The 21260-nt window shown below is 38.2% G+C and overlaps 1 protein-coding gene across 1 annotated transcript in view; it reads right to left on the reverse strand.

The window, feature by feature from the left end:
* LOC150086950 (cAMP-dependent protein kinase catalytic subunit alpha-like) overlaps positions 1-21260 on the reverse strand; it is a 100999-nt gene that overhangs the window by 29974 nt on the left and 49765 nt on the right. Inside the window, exon 4 of the mRNA XM_090372331.1 lies at positions 2994-3116. Coding sequence (XP_090228457.1) covers positions 2994-3116 — 123 coding nt within the window. The remainder of the gene's footprint in view (positions 1-2993; positions 3117-21260) is intronic.

The raw sequence follows: 21260 nt of genomic DNA on the forward strand, positions 1-21260 counted from the left end.
TGAGAACCATGGGAAACTTTGGGAAACTATTAGCAGTCAAAAGCGTTTCCTGGTACCGCGGCTTCTGTTTGCATTCTTGGTAATGGCAGTAGAAGTCGATAAGGTGGCATGGAAAAGTTACAGAGCAATAAAAAGTACTGAAGCCTATAACAGCTACAACATGATCTGTAATAGAGCCACAGAAAAGGTTCGACAGGCAAAGGCAGTTTATGAGAAGCTGCTAGCAAACAGAGCAAAGGGGGGGGGGATAAGGAATTCTTCACATATATAAATGCCAAGAAGAGCAGGACAAACAAGATCGGACCATTACGTAAGGGAAAGGGGATAGTATTAAATACACCAGCTGCCATTGCAGATGAACTCAACAGTTATTTTGCATCGATATTTACAGATGAAAAACCTTTTGTAACAATGGGAAATTGTGGGAGTGAAGTTGAAAAATATGTAATTAATGATATTGAAATTTTGCAAGGTTATTTAATGAAAAAACTTTCGAGCCTACAGGCAAGTAAGGCTCCTGGAGTTGATGGAATATACCCTATAATCTTAAGGGAGGCAGCAAGTGAGTGCATTGAACCATTGAAGCTAATTATGCAAGCATCACTAGACTCTGGGGAGATTCCGTTGGATTGGAAAAGTGCCAATGTATCTCCCATACAAAAGGGTGGTTCTAAGAGTGAAGTGGGAAATTATCGACCTGTCAGTCTGACTTCAGTGGTAGGAAAAATCATGGAGGCAATGATTTGCCTCCATTGCCTCCATCATTGGAGGCAATGGAGGTCAATTGAAATTCTCAAGGATATTCAGAATGGTTTTGTAAAGGGAAAATCATGTTTAACAAATCTGGTTCGCTATTTTGAAAGTGTCACACGTGAGGTGGATTTAAGGAATAGTTTCGACATTGTTTATTTAGATTTCAGCAAAGCTTTTGACTCAGTCCCACATGAGCAGTTGCTTTATAAGCTGGAACAGGTTGGAATCACTGGGAAAATCCTTAGATGGATAGCAGGATGGCTTCAGGGCAGGAGGCAGAGGATTGTGATAAATGGCTATTCCTCAGATTGGGTTGATGTAAGAAGTGGGATTCCCCAAGGATCAGTATTAGGACCACTGTTTTTAATTTTCATAAAAAACATCGATGAAGGGATAGAGGGCGTGATGTCTAAATTTGCAGATTATGTTAAAATTGGTAGAGTAGTTAATGATCACTGTCAAGCTGAGCTTCTTCAGAGAAACCTAGATAGACTTCAGGAATGGTCAGAAAAATGGCAAATATGCTTTAATTCAACAAAGTGTAAGGTATTACACCTGGGAAACAGTAATCCCAAAATAACTTATTCATTTGGTGGAGTTCAACTAAACCCAGTATTGGAGGAAAGGGACTTGGGTGTTACGATACGGTCAGATATGAAATTCTCTGAGCATTGTAAACAGGTTGCAAGGAAGGCCCATGATGTCCTATCGATGATCTATCGAACTTTTGCAAGTAGAGATAGGGACGTGATAATCACATTATATAAGGCTTTTGTTAGACTACACTTGGAATACTGTGTTAAGTATGGAGATCGCACCTAAATAAAGACATCGAGTTTCTTGAAAGAGTGCAAGGATGGGTAACTCGCCTGGTGAGATCGGCAAAAGGGCGTCCTTATGAAGAAAGATTTCGATTATGTGGGTTGCAGAGTTTTAGAGGAGATTTGATTGAGGTGTTTAAGGCTCTGAGAGGCATCAGTAAAATGAATGAGGATGAAATTTTCAAGATTATAAATGATGCTAGAACTAGGGGACATAAATTCAAGTTAAGGGGGGAGATGTTTAGTTGGACTGCAGGAAGTTTTATTTTAGCCAGCGAGTTATAAATTACTGGAATAAGTTGCCTACATGGGTGGTAGAGGTTAACAGTTTGGGGAAATTCAAAGGTCATCTGAATAGTACCTTTGGGTGAGGTAAATGCATACGATGATAGGTTTAATTTCCTTTTCTTTTATTATTATTTTTGTAATTGTTTTATTCGGGGTTTTTTTTTTTTTTTTTTTTTTTTTTGGCTGGTGCAGCATAAGCCATAGGCTTTCTTGCAGCATGCGGCCATTACTAATACTAATAACAATGTATTGATTAGTTTTTTCTCATTATTAAAAGCAGATTATTGGATTTAATGAGTGTAATGCCTTTGGGCTGAAATTTACTTACGGGTACACCCTCCTGACTGCCTCAGTCTTAGGGTATTTATCCCCCTTCCCGCTATTTGGTTGGTTGGTTTTTTTTTTTTTTTTTTAGGAACATTAGCAACTAAAGCCATGATTGCTCCAGGGATATGCGGTGTTCGTTCCCTGACCTTTCCGCATCCTCCGTATTTGGTGGTCACTGGCTCAAACCCCGGTCTAATCAAGAAGCGTATGCTATGCACTGCTGCTCCTGCCCATCTGGCTACGGAGGTGCCCCCCCTTCCCACTGTTTTAACCCGATAGGAAAAGGACTTCTATTGCAACTACCGATAACACACACCGTCTGTAGAAGTCATTTTTGTATTGGGTTAAAACAGTGGGAAGAGGGGATAAACACGCACCCTCAATCTGAGGAAATCCATAAGTAAATTTCAGCACACTTTTGAACTCCGATAATCTGCTTTTAATAATAAGAAAAAAACTAATCAATACATCATTATCGACTTCTACTGCCATTACCGATAACATGCACCATATGTTTACCAAGAATGCAGGGAGAAGCTGCAGTACCGGGAAACGCTTTAGACTGCTAAAAGTTTCCCAAAGTTTTCCGTGGTTCTCGTGTTGGCTTTCTTTACCTTAGCCAAATTTTTTTTTGGGGGGGGGGAAGATTCATATTTATGATGCTGTGGATATTAATGTGAAATGCCATACTAATGTTGAAAATTACCAACTACTTTGAATATATCAAGTGTTGCCTACATCTACCAAATGAAAGAAAGTACTTCAAATTTAAAAAGAAATTTTTTGATACACATTTGCACTTACTTTGCCACGAACCACTTGCTCATGAATTTGTTTAAGTTTTGTTCCATGAAATGGAGGAAATCCGGCTGTAAATTCATAAATTAGAATTCCAAGACTCCACCAGTCAGCTGATTTTCCATATCCCTAAAAAGACAAATCACTCATATTTAATTTAATCACTGAACCATTCTTTAGCAAAGAGAAAAGGTGTTTTCTTTGAAAGAGAAAACATATTCTTAATGCAAAACTGTCAAAAGTGGAGAAAAAATAACTCAAACTGATCAAATGCAGTCTCAGACACTGCATCTGGCTGGATAAATATAGCTGTGAACTTTGAACAGCTGAAGATTGAGTAACTGTAAGCAGGAGGAAAACAGACTCTTGTAAATAACAAAAGAAAGAGGTTTTTTTGAAGTCCACACTCCACCAGAAAATAAAATTTGCCAAAGTATCCATTCTATAATTAAAATACAACCATATGACTTTTTACCAATACAATTTGCTTTCAGACATTCAGGATTTTTTTTGCCAGTGGACTTTTCTGTTTGAGTGACTGACTGATTGATTGATTTCTGTTTGGATTGTCTGTAAAGATATCAACTGATTATAGCTTCGTAGCCGAGTGGGCAGGAGCGGGAGTGCAGTAGCACACGCTCTTTGAGTAGACCGGGGTTCAAGCCCCTAACTGCTGAATACGGTCGATCTGCCAACCCGCACTGGACCAGCGTGGCAGATTATGGTCCATTTCCCTCAGCATGAATTGTTGAGGAGGCTTCCATCCTGCAGTGGGTTGATAATGGCTGCACTTTACCTTTACTTTTTTTTATAGCTTCTTTAAGAAGGCTGCTGCAGACTTTGTCCTCTTCAGAAACAATGACTCAAAGTACATTCCAGACAGCAGGCCTGTTGTTTATAACAATGGCTTTACTGTTTAGACTTTGCTGTTGAGAGCATTTCCAAAGCTTCACCAGAAAAAGAAGCTCTGAACACAGTTTTTGTTTTTCCTTGCCTGGCTGAATATCCTCTCATACTGAGCATTGCTATGAGGAATCTTTAAAATGCCAAACACGAATTAAGAGATTTGTTATATTTGAGGCTTCCTTGTGCACTTCTCAGTTTGCCAACAAAGGACCACCGTAGATCAATTCTTTCTTCTTTCATAAGAGCTTTTAGTAGGTTCTCACACTGAAATTGACAGAACTAATACTGCAAAAGAACATGTTGCTTCAATGATACTGAAAAGTGATGGGAATTGTATACAAAACATTTTTAATTGGAAAATGATACACTACCAGTAAATAAAATTTGTGCTATTGAGGCATTTATAAGAATTAAAAATGACACTAATTCCCATTTTTCACACAACTTTTGCTATTTTTAAATGGGAACTGGTAAACCACATAGTAACATGCAGCAATTAAGTATTTCCTAATACTACAAAATATTCTCCTTTGCTTTACATTCTCCATGCCCTTGGTAGTAGAAATGCCAATAACTAAGTCAGAATTATGGTTCTGGTGTTCTCTAGTTTGGTAATCTACTTCCAAAATGGGAGTTGCAGATTTAAACAATGTTCTTATGAATAATAAATTTACACATTATTCTTTAACATATCTAGGTGTACCAACCTCAATAAATAGATGAGGTAATTATGATTGCAAATGCTATGTTTGGAATTTAAAAAATTGGCATACATTCCAAATAAACAAGCAAATTGCTTTATTCTAGTCAAAGAGAGGAACATGAACAGACTCTCTATTCAAAAGGAATAGCAAGGATAGCATGCAGGAATTACCAAGCTTACTTGGCCAGTTCATCAATTTTTCATCTTTCAAAATGTTTAGATCATGAATTGGATTCAGTTATCAGCACCACTCACTAGTGATCATTTGTACTTTTCAATTTGATAACTCTGAAAAGTGTTGGTTGGTTGAATTGGATTTTATTGGCACATTAGCAACTAAGGCTATAATGTGCCAAAACCAGGTCATATAAAAAAGTGAAACTTTCAATGCCCTAATAGATTAGGTCAATAAGTCAAGATATATATAATAAAACAGGTATAAAATGTATTAGCATTAGCATTACTAGAGGCATACAATGTATGAAAGCAAGCTTATACAGCATCAGCAAAAAAAAAAGAAAAAAAAAAACACCTCTCCCATTTCACCTCTCCATTTGTTCCAAATTTCTGTCCAGCTGAGTCTTAAATTTATTTAGGCTATTAACTTCCACAACAAAAGATGGAAATCTGTTCCACCAATTAACCACCCGCTGGTTAAGGCAAATTTCTGCACATCTATTCTACAACTGTCTTTCCTCAATTTGAATCTATGCCCCCTCAGGTTCTTATTCTGAGCAAGAGGAAGAATCCCTTCAGCATTCAGCTTGCTCAACCCATTCAAGGCAAGTTAAACTAACAGGTCTATAGTTACTTGTGTCACCTTTTGAACCCCTTGTGAATTGGTGATAATATTTGCACACCTCAATCAGATCACCTCGCAGGTGTCTACTCTCCAGGTGCTGCAATTTGCAGAACTTAAGCCTCTCTTGGTAAGAGCACCCCTTTGTTCCCCTCACCAATCTTCTTGCCATTCTTTGTACTCATTCTAGCAACTCCACATCCATCCTAAAATAATGCCTCCAGACCTGTACACAGTACTCTAGGTGTGGCCTGACCATTGCCTTGCACAACGGGATAATCACCTCCCTGTCCCTGCTAGCAAAATTCCTATATATCATTGACAAGACTCCATGACCTGCCTTGGCAGCCCATCTGCACTGCTCAGTGAACTTCATATTTGACTGCACAATTACCCCTAGGTCTTTTTTATTTTCCACTTCCCTGAGTGTAGTACCACATAGTTGGTACATTTCTCTGGGGTTACTTCTACCCATATGCAGTACTTTGCATTTGTCAATGTTAAACTTCAGTTTCCATCTCTCAGCCCATTTGCCCAACTTATCTAGATTCAGTTGGAGTAGCACACTGTCTTTTCTGTCATTAACAACCCTGCCAACCTTTGTATCATCTGAAAACTTGGACATTAATCCTGATATACCTTCATCAACATCATTGATGAATACACAAAACAATAATGGGCCCAGCACCAAACCCTGGGAACTCCACTAATAACATTTGTCCACGAAGAGCAGTGTCCATTGATTACCACTCTGTCTTCTCCGACTCAACCAACCCTTTATCCATTGTAGCAACTTACCCTTAATGCCATACCTCTCCAATTTGTACAGCAGTCTTCCATGTGCAACAGTATCAAAAACTTTGCTGAAAACCAAGTATATGATATCAAAATTATTTTTGACATTCAGTTCCTTCGTGACCACATCATAGTATGCAGTCAAATTGGTCAAACAACACCTCCATTTAACAAACCCATGCTGCATCTTAACTATTACTGCAGTCTTTTCTAGATTGCAGTAATAGTTAAGACTGCAATCTAGAAAAGACTGCAGTAATAGTTACTGCAGTCTTTTCTAGATGATCCTGCTATGTTTCTTTAACCAGTGACTTCATTATTATCCCCGGAACACAAGTTAAACTAACAGGTCTATAGTTACTTGTGTCACCTTTTGAACCCCTTGTGAATTGGTGATAATATTTGCACACCTCTAGTCCATGGGGACCTCCCCTGAGTTCAAGGAAGCTCTCATAATTATGGTTAAGGGTTTGCTACCTCCTTTAATATAATTGGATAGATCCCATCCACCCTAGGTGCCTTCCTTATGTTTAACTTCAACAATTTCTCCTCCACTTTGCTCTCAGTTATTACGAAATCACTTAGCTCCCTATTAGAGTTTGATAAACTTCTGGCATTCCCCTCATTGAATAACTCCTCATGTGTAAATATAGATGCAAAATAATCATTCAGTTTATCAGCTACCTGAGCAGGATCATCAATAGTAAACCTATGTATGTTAAGTGGTCCAATCTGATTCAGCCCTTTCCTTCTAGAGTTTACATAAGTAAAGAATTCTTTGCTGTTTTTCTTTACATCCTTTGAAAAATATTTCTCGTAATCTGCCTTCGCCTGCCCAACCTCTTTTGTGACTTGATTACAGACAAGCTTATATCTGCCACAGGCTTCTGTGTCACCTGATAACTTATATGCATCCCATACATTTTTATTCTCTGCCACGATCCTCATTAATTCATCTGATATTCATTTAGGCCTGAACCTTGAACAGTGTTTCTTAGTTGGAATGAAAAGCCTAGTAGCCTCCAAGATTAAGTTCCTGAAGGCTTCCCATTTAGAATTCAACGTTGGTAACATCATCAGCTGATCCCACTGTACAGAATTTAAAAACTGTCTGAGACCCCTGTAATCACCTTTATGAAAGCAAAAGCCCTTCCCTTTAGCCTTGATGGTAGTTACATCTTTAAGTAATTCCCATATCAGTACATTGTGATCACTGTCACCCAGTGGTTCCTTTATCTGCAAATTCTTAATGCATGAATAATCACTGCTGATTATTCATGCATTAAGTGATTCAAAAGAGTTAATAGTCTCTCCTGTTAACAAGCACAGACCAGGCTGAAAAAAATTCTACCCCTTGAGCATTGGACAATCTTTCCAGGATCGAAGTGATCGACAAGACTCTCATCACATACTCCCTCCTATCATGTCTGGGCAGAATTGCAAACACTTTCACATTAAACCCTAACTCGCGACTTTTTTCAACATTGACCTGTACTCATTGAGTAAATCTGCAGATCTCTTACTCTTAATGTCATTAGTTCCAACGTGTACAACAATATCACCTTTTGGGCCCTTAAAAGATGATATCTGCCCTACAATGTCATCAACTTTTGCCCCCAGACCTAGTCCTGTTCCACCTATCCTTGCATAGTATATTTCCCATCTCCCTGACAATAGAGTCACCAACAATAACTAGTTCCTGTGGGACCAGCACATTCTGCCTTGGAGATTGCCTCTGTGTTGCCTGATGCACAGGAGTGAGCTCTGCCATTGAGCTGGGCAGCAGAGAGCTTCCTGGGCCCTTCATATTAATTTCTTCGAGGGCATTTACCCTACACTTGAAGCTCTCATAGATGACCATCAGAACGCTGAGCTGGTGCCTAATTTCTTGACACTCTAGCCATCTAGCACACAGAAGGACATCCTCTTTAGCTAGAGCATGTCCTGTTTTAGAAAGTTCAGCAAACATTTCACACATTTTTTGAGACTGTGATGCATTAGAGAATCATCCCCTTCGTTTCTCCCAAGAGTCATTTAATTAAGTATAAAAGATATATCGATAAAGAAGTAACAATGAAAGATAAATTTTTAAATGTGAGTAAAAAGGATTTTAAAAATCTAAAAACAGCAGACACATAGTCATTGTCAGACAATATCTGATTGAGTGCATAAGTCTCAGCCAGATGACTAAAAGCAGTAAAATATAAATCACATTCGTGTCTGAAATGTGGACACTCAGTTAAAATGTGACGAATAGTTAAAAAGGCATCACAATTTTCACGCACAGGAGAGTCATCTGACCTCAGCAGAAATGCATGTGCAAGATGACTGTGTCCTATGCAGAGGTCTGAAAAGTGTCATATTGAAAAGTGCATTATGGCTTTCTTGCCACTTCCATGTCTTTTTTAAAAAACCTGTCAAAGGTTATTACCACTGTTCTACCAGTCTAGTTACACATTTTAAACCAAAGACAGCTAACATGTACATGCATGCTTAAAAATCATTTTGCTTCAGTGGCATGCAACAGTTGAAGTTGTTTAAATCAATTTTTCCTTTTAGCACTTCTTTCTAAACACTAGAAAGTGTTCAAATATTCGCCAACTTTCATAGAAAGGCATGCATTCCTCCTTTTTCAGCACACAAGTTTAATGAGATGATAAGGATGGCATCTTGCTACTACAGGCTCAGTCTCTTCTTTTAATACTACAGCTATCCCAATTTTCATGCCTACCAATAACAGGTACAGTATTAATAATAAGTATGTGGCAGTTTTTTAAAGGAATTCCATATGCTTCTTTCATGTTGTTCAGCTAAAAATGTTCAATATTACCATGTAGAGTCACCTTCTGATGCTGAAATTAAGAGCAAGCTGTGTGTGTGTGTTTTTTTTTTTTTTTTTAAGGAAAGGTCACCACAGTGGAATAAACCTTGGAATCACTTTAATTACTACCAACTGTGGCAATCGATTACGGCACATTTAATTGGCTGTCATCGTTTCTTTATCCTCTCTCTCTGAACATTTTACTAAAAATGCCCGATGTTTTTGGTCTTCCACAACCATATTTTTTTGTTTTTCACTACTGGATAACATATTTCTGCACAATATACCAGCATAATCAGAACTCATCGTTGTATTTAATAAACAATGCAAAGAAATATTCAACAAATAATAACATAATCTGTCACTACAAAATGCTACATCCATTTTTGCATTTCTTTCTATGCACTGCATGTTGTCTTTATGATGAATCCTTTGCTCTTGCTCAAATAAAACTCATAAGGGAACATGGCAGTCAAAGAATTTTGAGCTCTTGGAAATGAATAAGTTTTATGCAAAATTTTGACATTTTTTTTTTTTTTTACTTAGTTAATATATTAAATTGTGTTCAATAAAAGTGTATAACACAGGGGTGGGGAACCTTTTTACATTGGAAGGCCATATTTTATTTAACCAACATACCATTAGGCTGAGAATTAAATATATACAAAAAAAATTATATTTTTGTGGGCATATTTACAATGTTACTTATAGCAATTTTAATTATCATATGAGAAATTAAACAAAAAATTAGCAAAGACATTTATTTGTTTAGCAAAGATGATAACAAAATTAAAAATGGGCAAACTTAGCATTAGCAGAGGCATATGATGCAAGAAAGTAAGCTTATGCAGCATTAGCCAAAAAAAAAAAAAAAAAAAAACACGTCCACTTCACCCCTCCGTTTGTTCGAAATACCTGTCCAACTGAACCTTAAATTTATTTAAGCTATCAACTTCCAGGACATGGGATGGAAGAAGCTGCTCCACCAACCAACTACCCGCTGGCTAAAGGCAAATTTCCACACGTCTATCCTACACCTGTCTTACCTCAATTTGAATTTATGCCCTCTCAGGTGATTATTCTGAGCAAGAGAAAGAATCCCATCATCATGCTCAAACCATTCAAGGCTTTATACACCTCTATCAGATCACCTCGCTGGTGCCAAGTCTCCAGACACTGTAATTTACAAAACTTAAGCCTTTCTTCGTAAGAGCAACCCTTTGTTCCATTCACTAATCTTGTTGCCCTTCTCTGTACTTGTTCCAGCAGCTCTACATCCTTCTTGGAATGAGGCCTCCAGACCTGTATACAGTACTCTAGGTGTGGCCTGACCATTGCCTTATACAAGGGAATAATCACCTCCTTATCCCTGCTAGAAAAATTCCTGTATATCATAGACAAGACACCATGAGCTACTCTTGTAGCTCATTTGCATTGCTCAGAGAACTTCATATCTGCTTGCTCAATTACCCCCAGATCCTTTTCATTCTCTACCACTGTCATGTAGTACCACAGAGTTGATACGTTGCTTTGCAGTTGCTGTTTCCAATATGTAGTACTTTACATTTGTCAATGTTAAACTTCATTTGCCACCTCTCAGCCCATCTGTTCAACCTTTCCAGATCCTGTTGCAGCAGCAGCATAGTGTCAGTAGTGTCCTTGACAACCCTGCCAACCTTTGTATCATCTGCAAACTTGGACACTAAGCTTGATATACCATCATCAATATCATAAATACAGAAAACAATAATGGACCCAACACTAAACCCTGATGGACTCCACTAATAAAATTAGTCCACGATGAGCAGTGTCCATTGATTACCACTCTCTGTCATCTACCTCTCAACCACCCCTTTATCCATAGCAGCAATTTGGCTCCAATGCCACACTGCTCCAATTTGTGCAGCAGTCTTCCATGTGCAACAGTATCAAAAGCCTTTCTAAGATCCAAGTATATAATATCAATGTTATTCCCTGCATCCAGTTCTTTTGCGACTGCATCATAGTATCCAATCAAATTGGTCAGGCAAGACTTCCCCTTAACAAAACCATGCTGTGTCCGAGATATAACTGAAGTCTTGCCTAGATGATCCTGCAGTGCTTCTTTAACCAGTGCCTCCATTAATTTTTCTGGAACAGAAATTAAACTCACAGGTCTATAATTACTTTTGTCAGCCTTTGATCCTCCTTTGTGAATTGGGGTCACATTTGAACATCTGAAGTCTGTGGGTACCTCCCCCGAGTCCAAGGAAGCTCTCATAATTATGGCTAAGTGTTTGCTTACTTCCTTTGCTGCCTCCGTTAATATAACTGGGTAGATCCCATCCACCCCAGGTGCCTTTCTTATGTTTATCTTCAACAATTTCTCCTCCACTTTACTATCAGTTATTACAAGATTCTCTAGCTTACTGCCAGAGTTGAATATGTCTCTGGCATTCCCCTCGCTGAATAACTCCTCGTGTGTGAATGTCGATGCAAAATATTCATTTAGTTTGTTAGCTACTTGAGCAGGATCATCAACAGTTGAACCATCGATATCAAGTGGACCAATCTGATTCATCCCCTTCCTTCTAGAGTTTATATAAGTAAAGAACTCTTTGCTGTTTTTCTTTGCATCCCTTGCCAAAGATTTCTCGTAATCTGCCTTCGCCTGCCTAACCTCCTTTGTAACTTGATTACAGATCAATTGGTATCTATCATAGGCTGCTGTGTCACATGTTAATTTATATGTATCCCATGCATTTTTATTCTCTGCCATATGTCTCATTAGTTCATCCAACATCCATTTAGACCTAAACCTTGAACAATATTTCTTAGTTGGTATATAAAGCCTAGTAGCTTCCAAGATAAGTTCTTTGAATGCTTCCCATTTTGAATTTGCTGTTGGTAACATCATCAGTTGGTCCCACTGTATAGAATTTAAATACTGTCTCAGACCATTGTAGTTGCCTTTACAAAAGCAATAACCCTTCCCTTTACCCCTGATGGTAGTTACCTCTTTGAGTAAATCCCACTTCAGCATACTGATCACTGCCACCTAGTGGTTCCTTTATCTGCAGATTCTTAATGCATGAAGAATCACTACTGATAATCAAATCAAGTATATTACTCCCTCTAGTTGCCTCCCGAACATGCTGATGTAGAAAACAATCATCCAATAAATCCACAAAATCCTTGCTAGTGTGTGAGTGACCAACCCACAGATTCCAGTCAATATGTGGAAAATTAAAATCCCCCATTATAAGATTCTCTGATTTACTGGCCTACTCTATTTCCCTGTACATTTTCTTATTATACTCATCAGAGTCATTAGGATTATAACACACTCCTACTCTCAATTTTTATCTCCGAATGCTTATGTCACACCAAACTGACTCGACACTGCACTGTCCAGCGATGTCAACTGGCTTCACTTCCTTGGATTTTATGTCTCTTAACTAATAGCATAACTCCTGCTCCCTTCCTATCCTGTCTATCCTTTCTGTAGACGTTGTACTCCCCAAATTCCAGTTCTGCATTCCTTATATCTGTGTGACACCACGTCTCTGATATCCCAACAATATCCGCCTTTGATGCTTTGAGCAATACCTCAAAATCATCAAATTTATTTACCAAAATCCTAACAATGGTGTATACGCAAGTATACATGCACCTGTTTCTATTCTTAGCTACCCTAACACAACCCATGTGCTTACTTGTACCGCAATGACTCCCAGCAGTCTCTGAAATATCCTGCATCTTGTTTTTCAGGCTTCTGCTCATTCCAATAGAAGCAGTGAAAGAATCACTTTCACCTCTGCCAGTGGCTACTGTTAATCTATTAGTGTTTGTATCCCCCCCCAAGCTAGCAGTTTTCCGACCCACCTAACACTGCCTCGATAGCATCAGCAAATATTCTTGCACCCTTTCTATTTAAGTGTATCCCATCCCTGTAGAAGCAGTCTCTCCTGTTAACAAGTATAGTCCAGGCTGAAAAAAATTCTACCCCTTGAGCCTTGCACAATCTTTCCAGGGCCGAACTGATTGACAAGGCTCTCATCATATACTCCCTCCTATCGTGTGTGGGCAGAATTGCAGACACTTTCAAATTCAACCCTAATTCATGGCTTTTTTTCAAGAGTTACCTGTACTTGTTAAGTAATTCTGCCGGTCTCCTACTCTTGATATCATTAGTGCCAACGTGTACAATTATATCAACTTCTGTGCCCTTAAAGGATGATATCTGCTCTACGTCATCAACCTTTGCCCCTGGCAGTATACCCTGGTCCTGTTCCAAAAGCGTGTTCTCCGTTTCCCTGACAATAGAGTCACCAACAACTATTAGTTCCTGTGGGACCAGCGCATTCTGCCTTGCCGCTGTGTTGCGTGATGACCAAGTGCAAGCTCTGGCGTTGTTGATGTGGGCAGCTGAGAGTTTGATGGGCCCCTCAATTTAGTTCCTTCGAGGGCATCCCCTGTCCTTCAAGCTCTCATATAGGCCCATAACAACGCTGAGTTGTTGTCTGATTTTGTTACACTCCTTGCATCATGCACACACAAAGACATCCCCATGGCAATATCATGTCCCGTACCTGATTGCTCCACAAACATCATGCAAGCAGTGCATTTTAAAAGGCTGTGATTCAGAGGGCAACTGCCCTCCTCAGTTCTCCTCTGAGCCACAGTACTCCCATTAACTTGAGCCTTTTGCTTTTAGACAGCAAACCAAACTTAGACAGCAAAGCATTTAATGACTTTTTTGCGACTGCTTAATGCCAGATAGTAGTCTGATATTTGGTTCCATCATCGTTCAGCGTAGTTTTAATTGATCCTCTAAGTGAATATCTCTCATCCAAGATCTCAAGCTTGTTTTAATTTGTGTCATTTATGAAAATGTTGATTCACAACCGTAGGTTGTGACAAAGCAAAATAGTATTCAACAAGCATGTTGATGTAGACGTGGTATTCAAAAGCATTTTTCCATATTTGAAGAGGATCCTTCTTCACATCAAATAGAGACTTCAGAATATTATCTTCTGAGATCTCAATTAATTCCATCTGTAAGTCATCAGGTGCTTTGGAGACATCAATCAAGTGTAGTTGAAAAGCTAGTTTCAGTGTGAGATCATGTTTCTCAAAATCAGAAAACCTTTCATTGCATTCTTCAATCAGGGGAGTCTAGAACAGCTGCATATTCATTTATGTTGCATTTCCTTAATGATTTGTTTGTATCCTGTTTATTAATTACTTTTGCCAGTTCACGAAACTGTTCAGCTGAAAGTTCCAATCGGGTAAGTAAGGTTTTGAAAAAGGTCAGCTTTTTCCAAAATGTCTGTATTTTAAGCCACATATCATATACAGGGTGTCTCAAAAATATTGGTACAAACGTTTAGGAGTGGTAGGTAACATCTAAAGGAATGTGAATCGCATAGGAACCCATAACCGGAAACATCACGGGAAAGTAGTAGCAAAGGCACAAGAAGCAGAAATGACACAAGACAGTAATTAGTGGTAAACATTTATTTGACATAATATTAACAATGGAGTACAAAATGGATGCATTTCATGATGTTACAACAGATGCTCGAAGGTTCCACCACAAGACCCAATGAATGCGTGACACCGACGCAGAATAGATTGGCAGACACGGTTGAACACACCTGGAGTTTCTTTGACAGTAGCAGCAGCGCAGACAAGTCTCGCCACGAGATCCATTTCCATCTCCACAGGCGATTCATACACGATAGATTTGAGGGTCCCCCACAGAAAGAAATCAAGGCTCAATAAATCAGGTGAGCATGGGGTCCACCACGGCCAATCCATCGACGCCCAAAACGCCTGTTCAAATGGTCACAAACATACCTTCCATAATGGGCAGGCGCCCTGTCATGTTGAAACCAAATGTTGCATCTCATATTTGCTGGAACATCATCAAGTAACCCTGGTAGAACTTGTTCGAGAAAGATCCAATATTTAGCGGAGTTCATGTGGGATGGTAACAGGTATAGGCCGACTAAGCAGTCACCGACCATACCTGCCCACACATTTATTGTGAAGCGATGTTGTGCTGCATGGGGGCACACACCGTGTGGGCCCTCTGCTAATCCATACAATAGGTGCATGTCTGCCAGCTCACAGTTCATATATCGATGCATGCTCTTCATGCGGCGACTACTGCGTAAAATGAGTAAACCAGAAATTTTCCCTCTCGCGAACTTTGAACAGCGCCGTGTACCGACTTATGGTGACATTTCCGGTTATGGGTTCCTATGCGGTTCACATTCCTTTAGATGTTACCTACCTCCCCTAAACGTTTATACCAATATTTTTGAGACACCCTGTATAGATTTGGTTTTACCTTGCCAAAAAAAAATATTCGGATAATTTTGCTTTGACGTTATATCACACAAAATGCAATGCAATATCTCTGCAGAATTCCACTTTTGACAATTCACACTGTTCATTCACTTCCTCAAAAAAAGCTTATTATTATTATTAACTGTATGGTGCAAGGAAACTTGAGGCTTATGTTGCACCAGAGAGAGAGAGAGAGAGAACAAGAGTCAGAAGTAGAATGGAATCACCAAGAAAGAAAGTGAAGAATGATGATATCCAGCTCAGGACCCTGGGTGTGCCAAGCCCATACTCACAAGATGTGAGCCCCTGGTCACATACAATAAGTTGAGCAAGGTTTTAAATATCTGTGAATTCATTTAACTATATTGCAAAAATTGGACTTTCTCTCTCAATCTATTTAAATAAAGCGAATTTTATGTTGTTCATGCATGATATGAACACCAAACAACTATTTATTTTATTGTTTTCTATTTTTAATAGTCTGGTGACTAAATATTGTTGTGATTTGTTTTCGCAAAGGTAAAAGTTTGAAAAGTATTTGTCCCTGGGACAACCAGCACACTTTAGAATGATATGGCAGATCCACACTGAATGTTTCTTAATCAAGCTGAAGCATGTTGCGAAATTGGCGAAGTCATGATGTATTTGCTCGAATGTAGTTTACAATACCTATAACTTTATTTAATGTGTCACTTAAAACAGTAGATTTGGTGCACAGATTCTGCTGATGAAGAATACAGTGAAAAGAAATCAAAGTATTTGGATCTGGCAATTCTTTCTGGAATAGCACAACAAATCCTTCATATTTTCCTCTCGTGGAAGGTGTGCTATCTGTGCATATACTTACATAAATTCAATTTTGCTTCACAGTATTTTCCTTTGAAGATAGTGAACATGTCAATTCCATGTGTCCTGGCAGTAAGGGTACCCAAAACCAGTAACTCCTCATGACAATGAAAATCCACAGTTATACCATGAATAAAAAATAACACCTGTGTTCAGCCAGTAATGTCAGTGGATTCATCCAAGATGATCGAATAATAAATGTCTTTGCTTTGGCATATTGCATGAAACTGTTCTGTTATTGTTATTTTGGTTTTTTAGGAGCATTAGCAACTAAGGCCATATTGCTCCGGGATATGCGGTGGTCATTCCTTGACCTTTCCGCATCCTCCGTATTTGGTGGTGACGGGCTCGAACCCCGGTCTAATCAAGAAGCGTGTGCTACGCACTGCTGCTCCTTCCCACCTGGCTACGGAGGCGCCTGTTCTGTTATATTACAAGCTAATTCACGTTGCTGATCAGTTATGGTCTTACTTGAAAGAGGTAGTTGTTTGTACTTCTAGAAGTAGAAGCAAAAACCCTTTCCTTTACCCCTGATGGTAATTATATCTTTAAGTAAATACCACATCAGTACATCATCATCATTTGACACTGTTGCGCATGGAAGACTACTGTACAAATTGGAGCAGAATGGTATTAAGGGTAAATTGCTACAATGGTAAAAGGATGGTTGAGTGGGAGAAGACAGAGGGTGGTAATCAATGGGTGCTGCTCTTCGTGGACTAATGTTATTAGTGGAGTCCCACAGGGTTCGGTGTTGGGTCCACTGTTGTTTTGTATATTTATCAATGATATTGATGAAGGTATATCAGGCTTAGTGTAGAAGTTTGCAGATGATACAAAGGTGCAAGGTTGTTAATGACAGTAATGGCAGCGTGCTACAGCAACAGGATCTTGAAAATTTGGGCAGATGGGCTGAAAAGTGGCAACTGAAGTTTAACCTTGACAAATGCAAAGTACTGCATATGGGTAGAAGTAACCCCACAGAGAAACTAACCAACTGTGTGGTACTACACTTAAGGTGGTAGAAAATGAAAAAGACCTGGGAGTGTGCAGGCAGATATGAAGTTTTCTGAGCAATGCAGACAGGCTGCCAGGGCAGATCATGGAGTTTTGTCAATGATATATATAAGTATTTTGCTAGCAGGGAAAAGGAGGTGATTGTCCCTTTGTATAAGGCAATGGTCAGGCCACGCCTTGAGTACTGCATACAGGTCTAGAGGCCTCATTTTAGGAAGGATGTAGATTTGCTGGAGTGTGTACAGAGAAGGGCAACAAGATTGGTGAGGGGAATGAAGGGATCCTCTTACCAAGAGAGGCTTAAGTTCTGCAAATTGCAATGGCTGGAGACTAGGCACCTGTGCAATGATCTAACTGAGGTGTATAAGGCCTTTAGCATTAGTAGAAGCATTTGATGCAAGAAAGCAAGTTATGCAGCATCAGCCAAAAAAAAAAAACAAAAAAAAAACTTCCACTTCACTCCTCTGTTTGTTCGAAATACCTGTCCAGCTGAGCCTTAAACTTATTTAGGCTATCAACTTCCATGAGAAGGGATGGAAGTCTGTTCCACCAACCACCCATCCGCTGGCTAAAGGCAAATTTCCGCACGTCTATCCTACATCTCTTTGAATGGGTTGAGTATGTTGAATTCTGATGGGATTCTTCCACTTGTTCAGATTATGAACCTAAGGGAGCATAAATTCAAATTAAGGAAAGACAGATGTAGAACAGATGTGTGGAAATTTGCCTTTAGCCAGCAGGTGACTAATTTCTGGAACAAACTTCTATCTGTCGTTGTGGAAGTTGATAGGTTAAATAAATTTAAGGAGGAACTGGACAAACATTTAGAGGGAATGGTTGTGTGAATTTTTTTTTTTTTATTTGGCTGATGCTGCATAAGCTCATACACTGCTCTTTCTTGCATCACATGCCACTACTACTATTACTACTTCTTAACCTTAACTGAATCTAAACATCCCACAACTTCAACAATGCATTATTTTATGATTGCCACATCGCTAAATGCTTACCTCTTCTTCCAAGTATATGCTACTTTATGTCTCTTCAGTGATGTCAGTCTGCTTTCCCTCTTTAATTCACTTTAGTGCAGACTTTCAAGGTTCTCCTTCTAGTTTAGCATATCTCGTCCTTATGAGTTGCATAATGCTGATATGCATTGTATTTCTTCACTGTTGCCAACATGGAGTTGCAAAGCAAACATTTTATTGTTCACTGCAACAACGTAATACTGCAATTACCATTCTTCACTGAATACTCTCTTTTCTTTCTTTAATGCTCTTTTCTTATTTCTTGACATGATTGGGTTACCAATAAAAATTAAAAATGAAATACACAGATTGATCCAAGATTCAATTTTAATGGAAACAAGCACTGGAAGCCAATGGTACTGGGGTGAATAACAGGTGTGTCAACTAACACTGATAGCAGTCAGCAAGATGAGTCATCACTGACAAGAATGGCAATGTTGCCAAATGAAGTGATGCCATAACAATAATATTCCATGCCAGAAACAATAATATTTTGTAAAGATTAGTTGAATTAGAATAAATGCTTTACAATGTATTTACTTTAATACATAATTCATTATTATTTTCCTTAACTAGAAAAGGCAATGCATACATTTTATTTAATGCAAACATTTTCTTTAACATGTTACATATTAACAAAAGTTCCTTCTTAAGAAGCTCTCAGGTCTATGACATGAATCACTGGGTGGTTGCCAGTTCGCCAATTACTGAGTTGCCACTGACAGGCCTCTCGTTAACTACACAGTTATCGATATAAATAATTTTATTTATATCGATATAACTTTGTTTTGTCCTCTATCGATCTATCCCATGTTTTTATGCATTCTTTTTTGATAATGTATGGGATAAATGTAAACTAATTTATATAAAGAGAATAACGATATATAAAAAAGAGAATAAACAAAATTTACCTTAAAAATATTTTGAAGTTGGTGTTATGTCATGAAATAAAAGGCGGATTTTGCATTTGAGAGAAATATACAAAAGGCCGCAGGTTCCCCAACCCTGGTTTAACATATCTGGTCATGTTTGTTAACTTATTTTTAAATTTAACTAGAGATTTTGTAAGTTATAACTTACAAATATAAAGCTATAACTTACAATATACAAGCTATAACTAATTTAAAACTCTACAAATGTAACAGTATAGCATAATACAACACTGCTGGCTAAAATTTTGGGATCAGAGCATATTGCAACAGTTTTTGTTAATTTTTTTGAAATTAGCTATGACAATGTAAGGTTTAATATAAGGAAACAGCACATTACAAAGTATTTTAAGATTTTTTATTACGCATTGAAAAATTTACAGCAAGAAATATTGAAATGATTAATACTATCAACTATACTAATTTTTCATCAAAATATCCTCCACAAGATTTTAATCTATACTAATTTACTAATTTTAATCACTGCCTTACACAGATGTGGCATTCTGCCAATTAATTTTATAATAGTGTCCTGACTAACTTTATTTCATGTAACCTGCAAAGTTTCTCATAAATGGGGTGGTCACACCATAATTTGCAACATCCCCTCCTGTTGTTTAGTTTCTTTAAAGTTCCTGAACAGCTTAGAGTGCTTCGGGTCATTGTCTTGTTGTAATATAAAATTTATTCCACAAAGCCGAAGTCCAGAGGATATTGCATTATGTTCAAGAATATTTTTATGGCCTTCTTTATTTAAAATTCCATCAAATCTGGTGTCACTTACTCTAGAAAAACAGAAGCAACCCCAGACCATGATGGAACTACCACCATGCTGGACTGTAGGCATTAAACAATGTGGTACCTTTTTTCTTCAGTTGATCACTCACAAACTCTACACTTGGATTCAAAAATTTTGAATTAGAGTTAATCCATCCACAATACATTTTTACACTCTTCAACTGCGCAATGTTGATGGCTCGCAGTCCAAGCCAACTGTTTCTTTTGATTTTCTGGCATTAATAAGGATTGTCAGACCAGTACACAACTATGAAATCCTGCTTGTTTAAGAACTCTGCTTGGATTTCGGATGCAGTAGGTGGTTGATTGCATTTAAAAATCAGTGTTATGGTTTTATACTTTGTCATTTAAACAGTCAGTCTCCTTGGGTCGTCAAATGGTAGTTTGTATTTTTTTAAAGGAAACATCTAGTTTTTTGCCAATATTTCTCATGGAATAACTTTCTTTATACACAGTTATAATAGAACTTATTTTTTTCAACAACAGTTCCTTATTTCTTGCCATGTTTATCAAAAAAAAAAATAAAACTTACACCAAACAGTCTTTCTGAATGACAGTTGTTCAATTTTATAAGTTACAGCTCTTACTCCTCAAGTTATATTATTGCAATACACTCTAGAATCATCTACAATCTTGTATAACACTGAAACAATACTCCTACTTTCTAGAAATTCCTTAAATATTATCTAATTTTTTTGATTTCTATACATAATAGAAAATATTTTAATAAAACTTGGTAAAGAAGTTGGTCCAATTTTAATAAAAACTTTGAAAATTAAAGAAAAATGAAATGAAATGTAATTACAAACTTTTATGTGGGAGTGTATGTCATTCAATTAATATATATATATACACACCAATGAACCAAAACATTATGACCAGCAAGTCATTATGCAAATCGAAGCAACTGCAGATGAACTACGGTGCGTGTGCAGGTAGGGACACGGTATAAAAAAACAACTGATACTGAGCTCTGTTAATCAGTGTTACTCTTGTTCTTCATAAGAAAGGCAGCAGACTTAAGCGAGTTTGACAAAGGCCAAACTGTAATGGCCACATGACTGGGTCAGAGAATATCTGAAACGGCAGGGCTGGTGGGATGCTCACAGTCAGCCATGGTTAGTACCTACCGAAAGTGGTCCAAGGAGGGGGGAACCCACAAACCGCTGGCGAAGTTTTGGACGACCACGGCTCATCGATGCTCGAGGTGAGCGAAGGCTCTCCCGGATGGTACAGGGCAACAGAAGAGCAACGTGGGACAACTCGCCAGTAATTGGAATACTGGTGATGGGAGT

The sequence above is a fragment of the Mastigoproctus giganteus genome, chromosome 4 (assembly GCF_048544385.1).
Source record: "Mastigoproctus giganteus isolate SK-2022 chromosome 4, ASM4854438v1, whole genome shotgun sequence".
NCBI classification, from domain to species: domain Eukaryota; kingdom Metazoa; phylum Arthropoda; class Arachnida; order Uropygi; family Thelyphonidae; genus Mastigoproctus; species Mastigoproctus giganteus.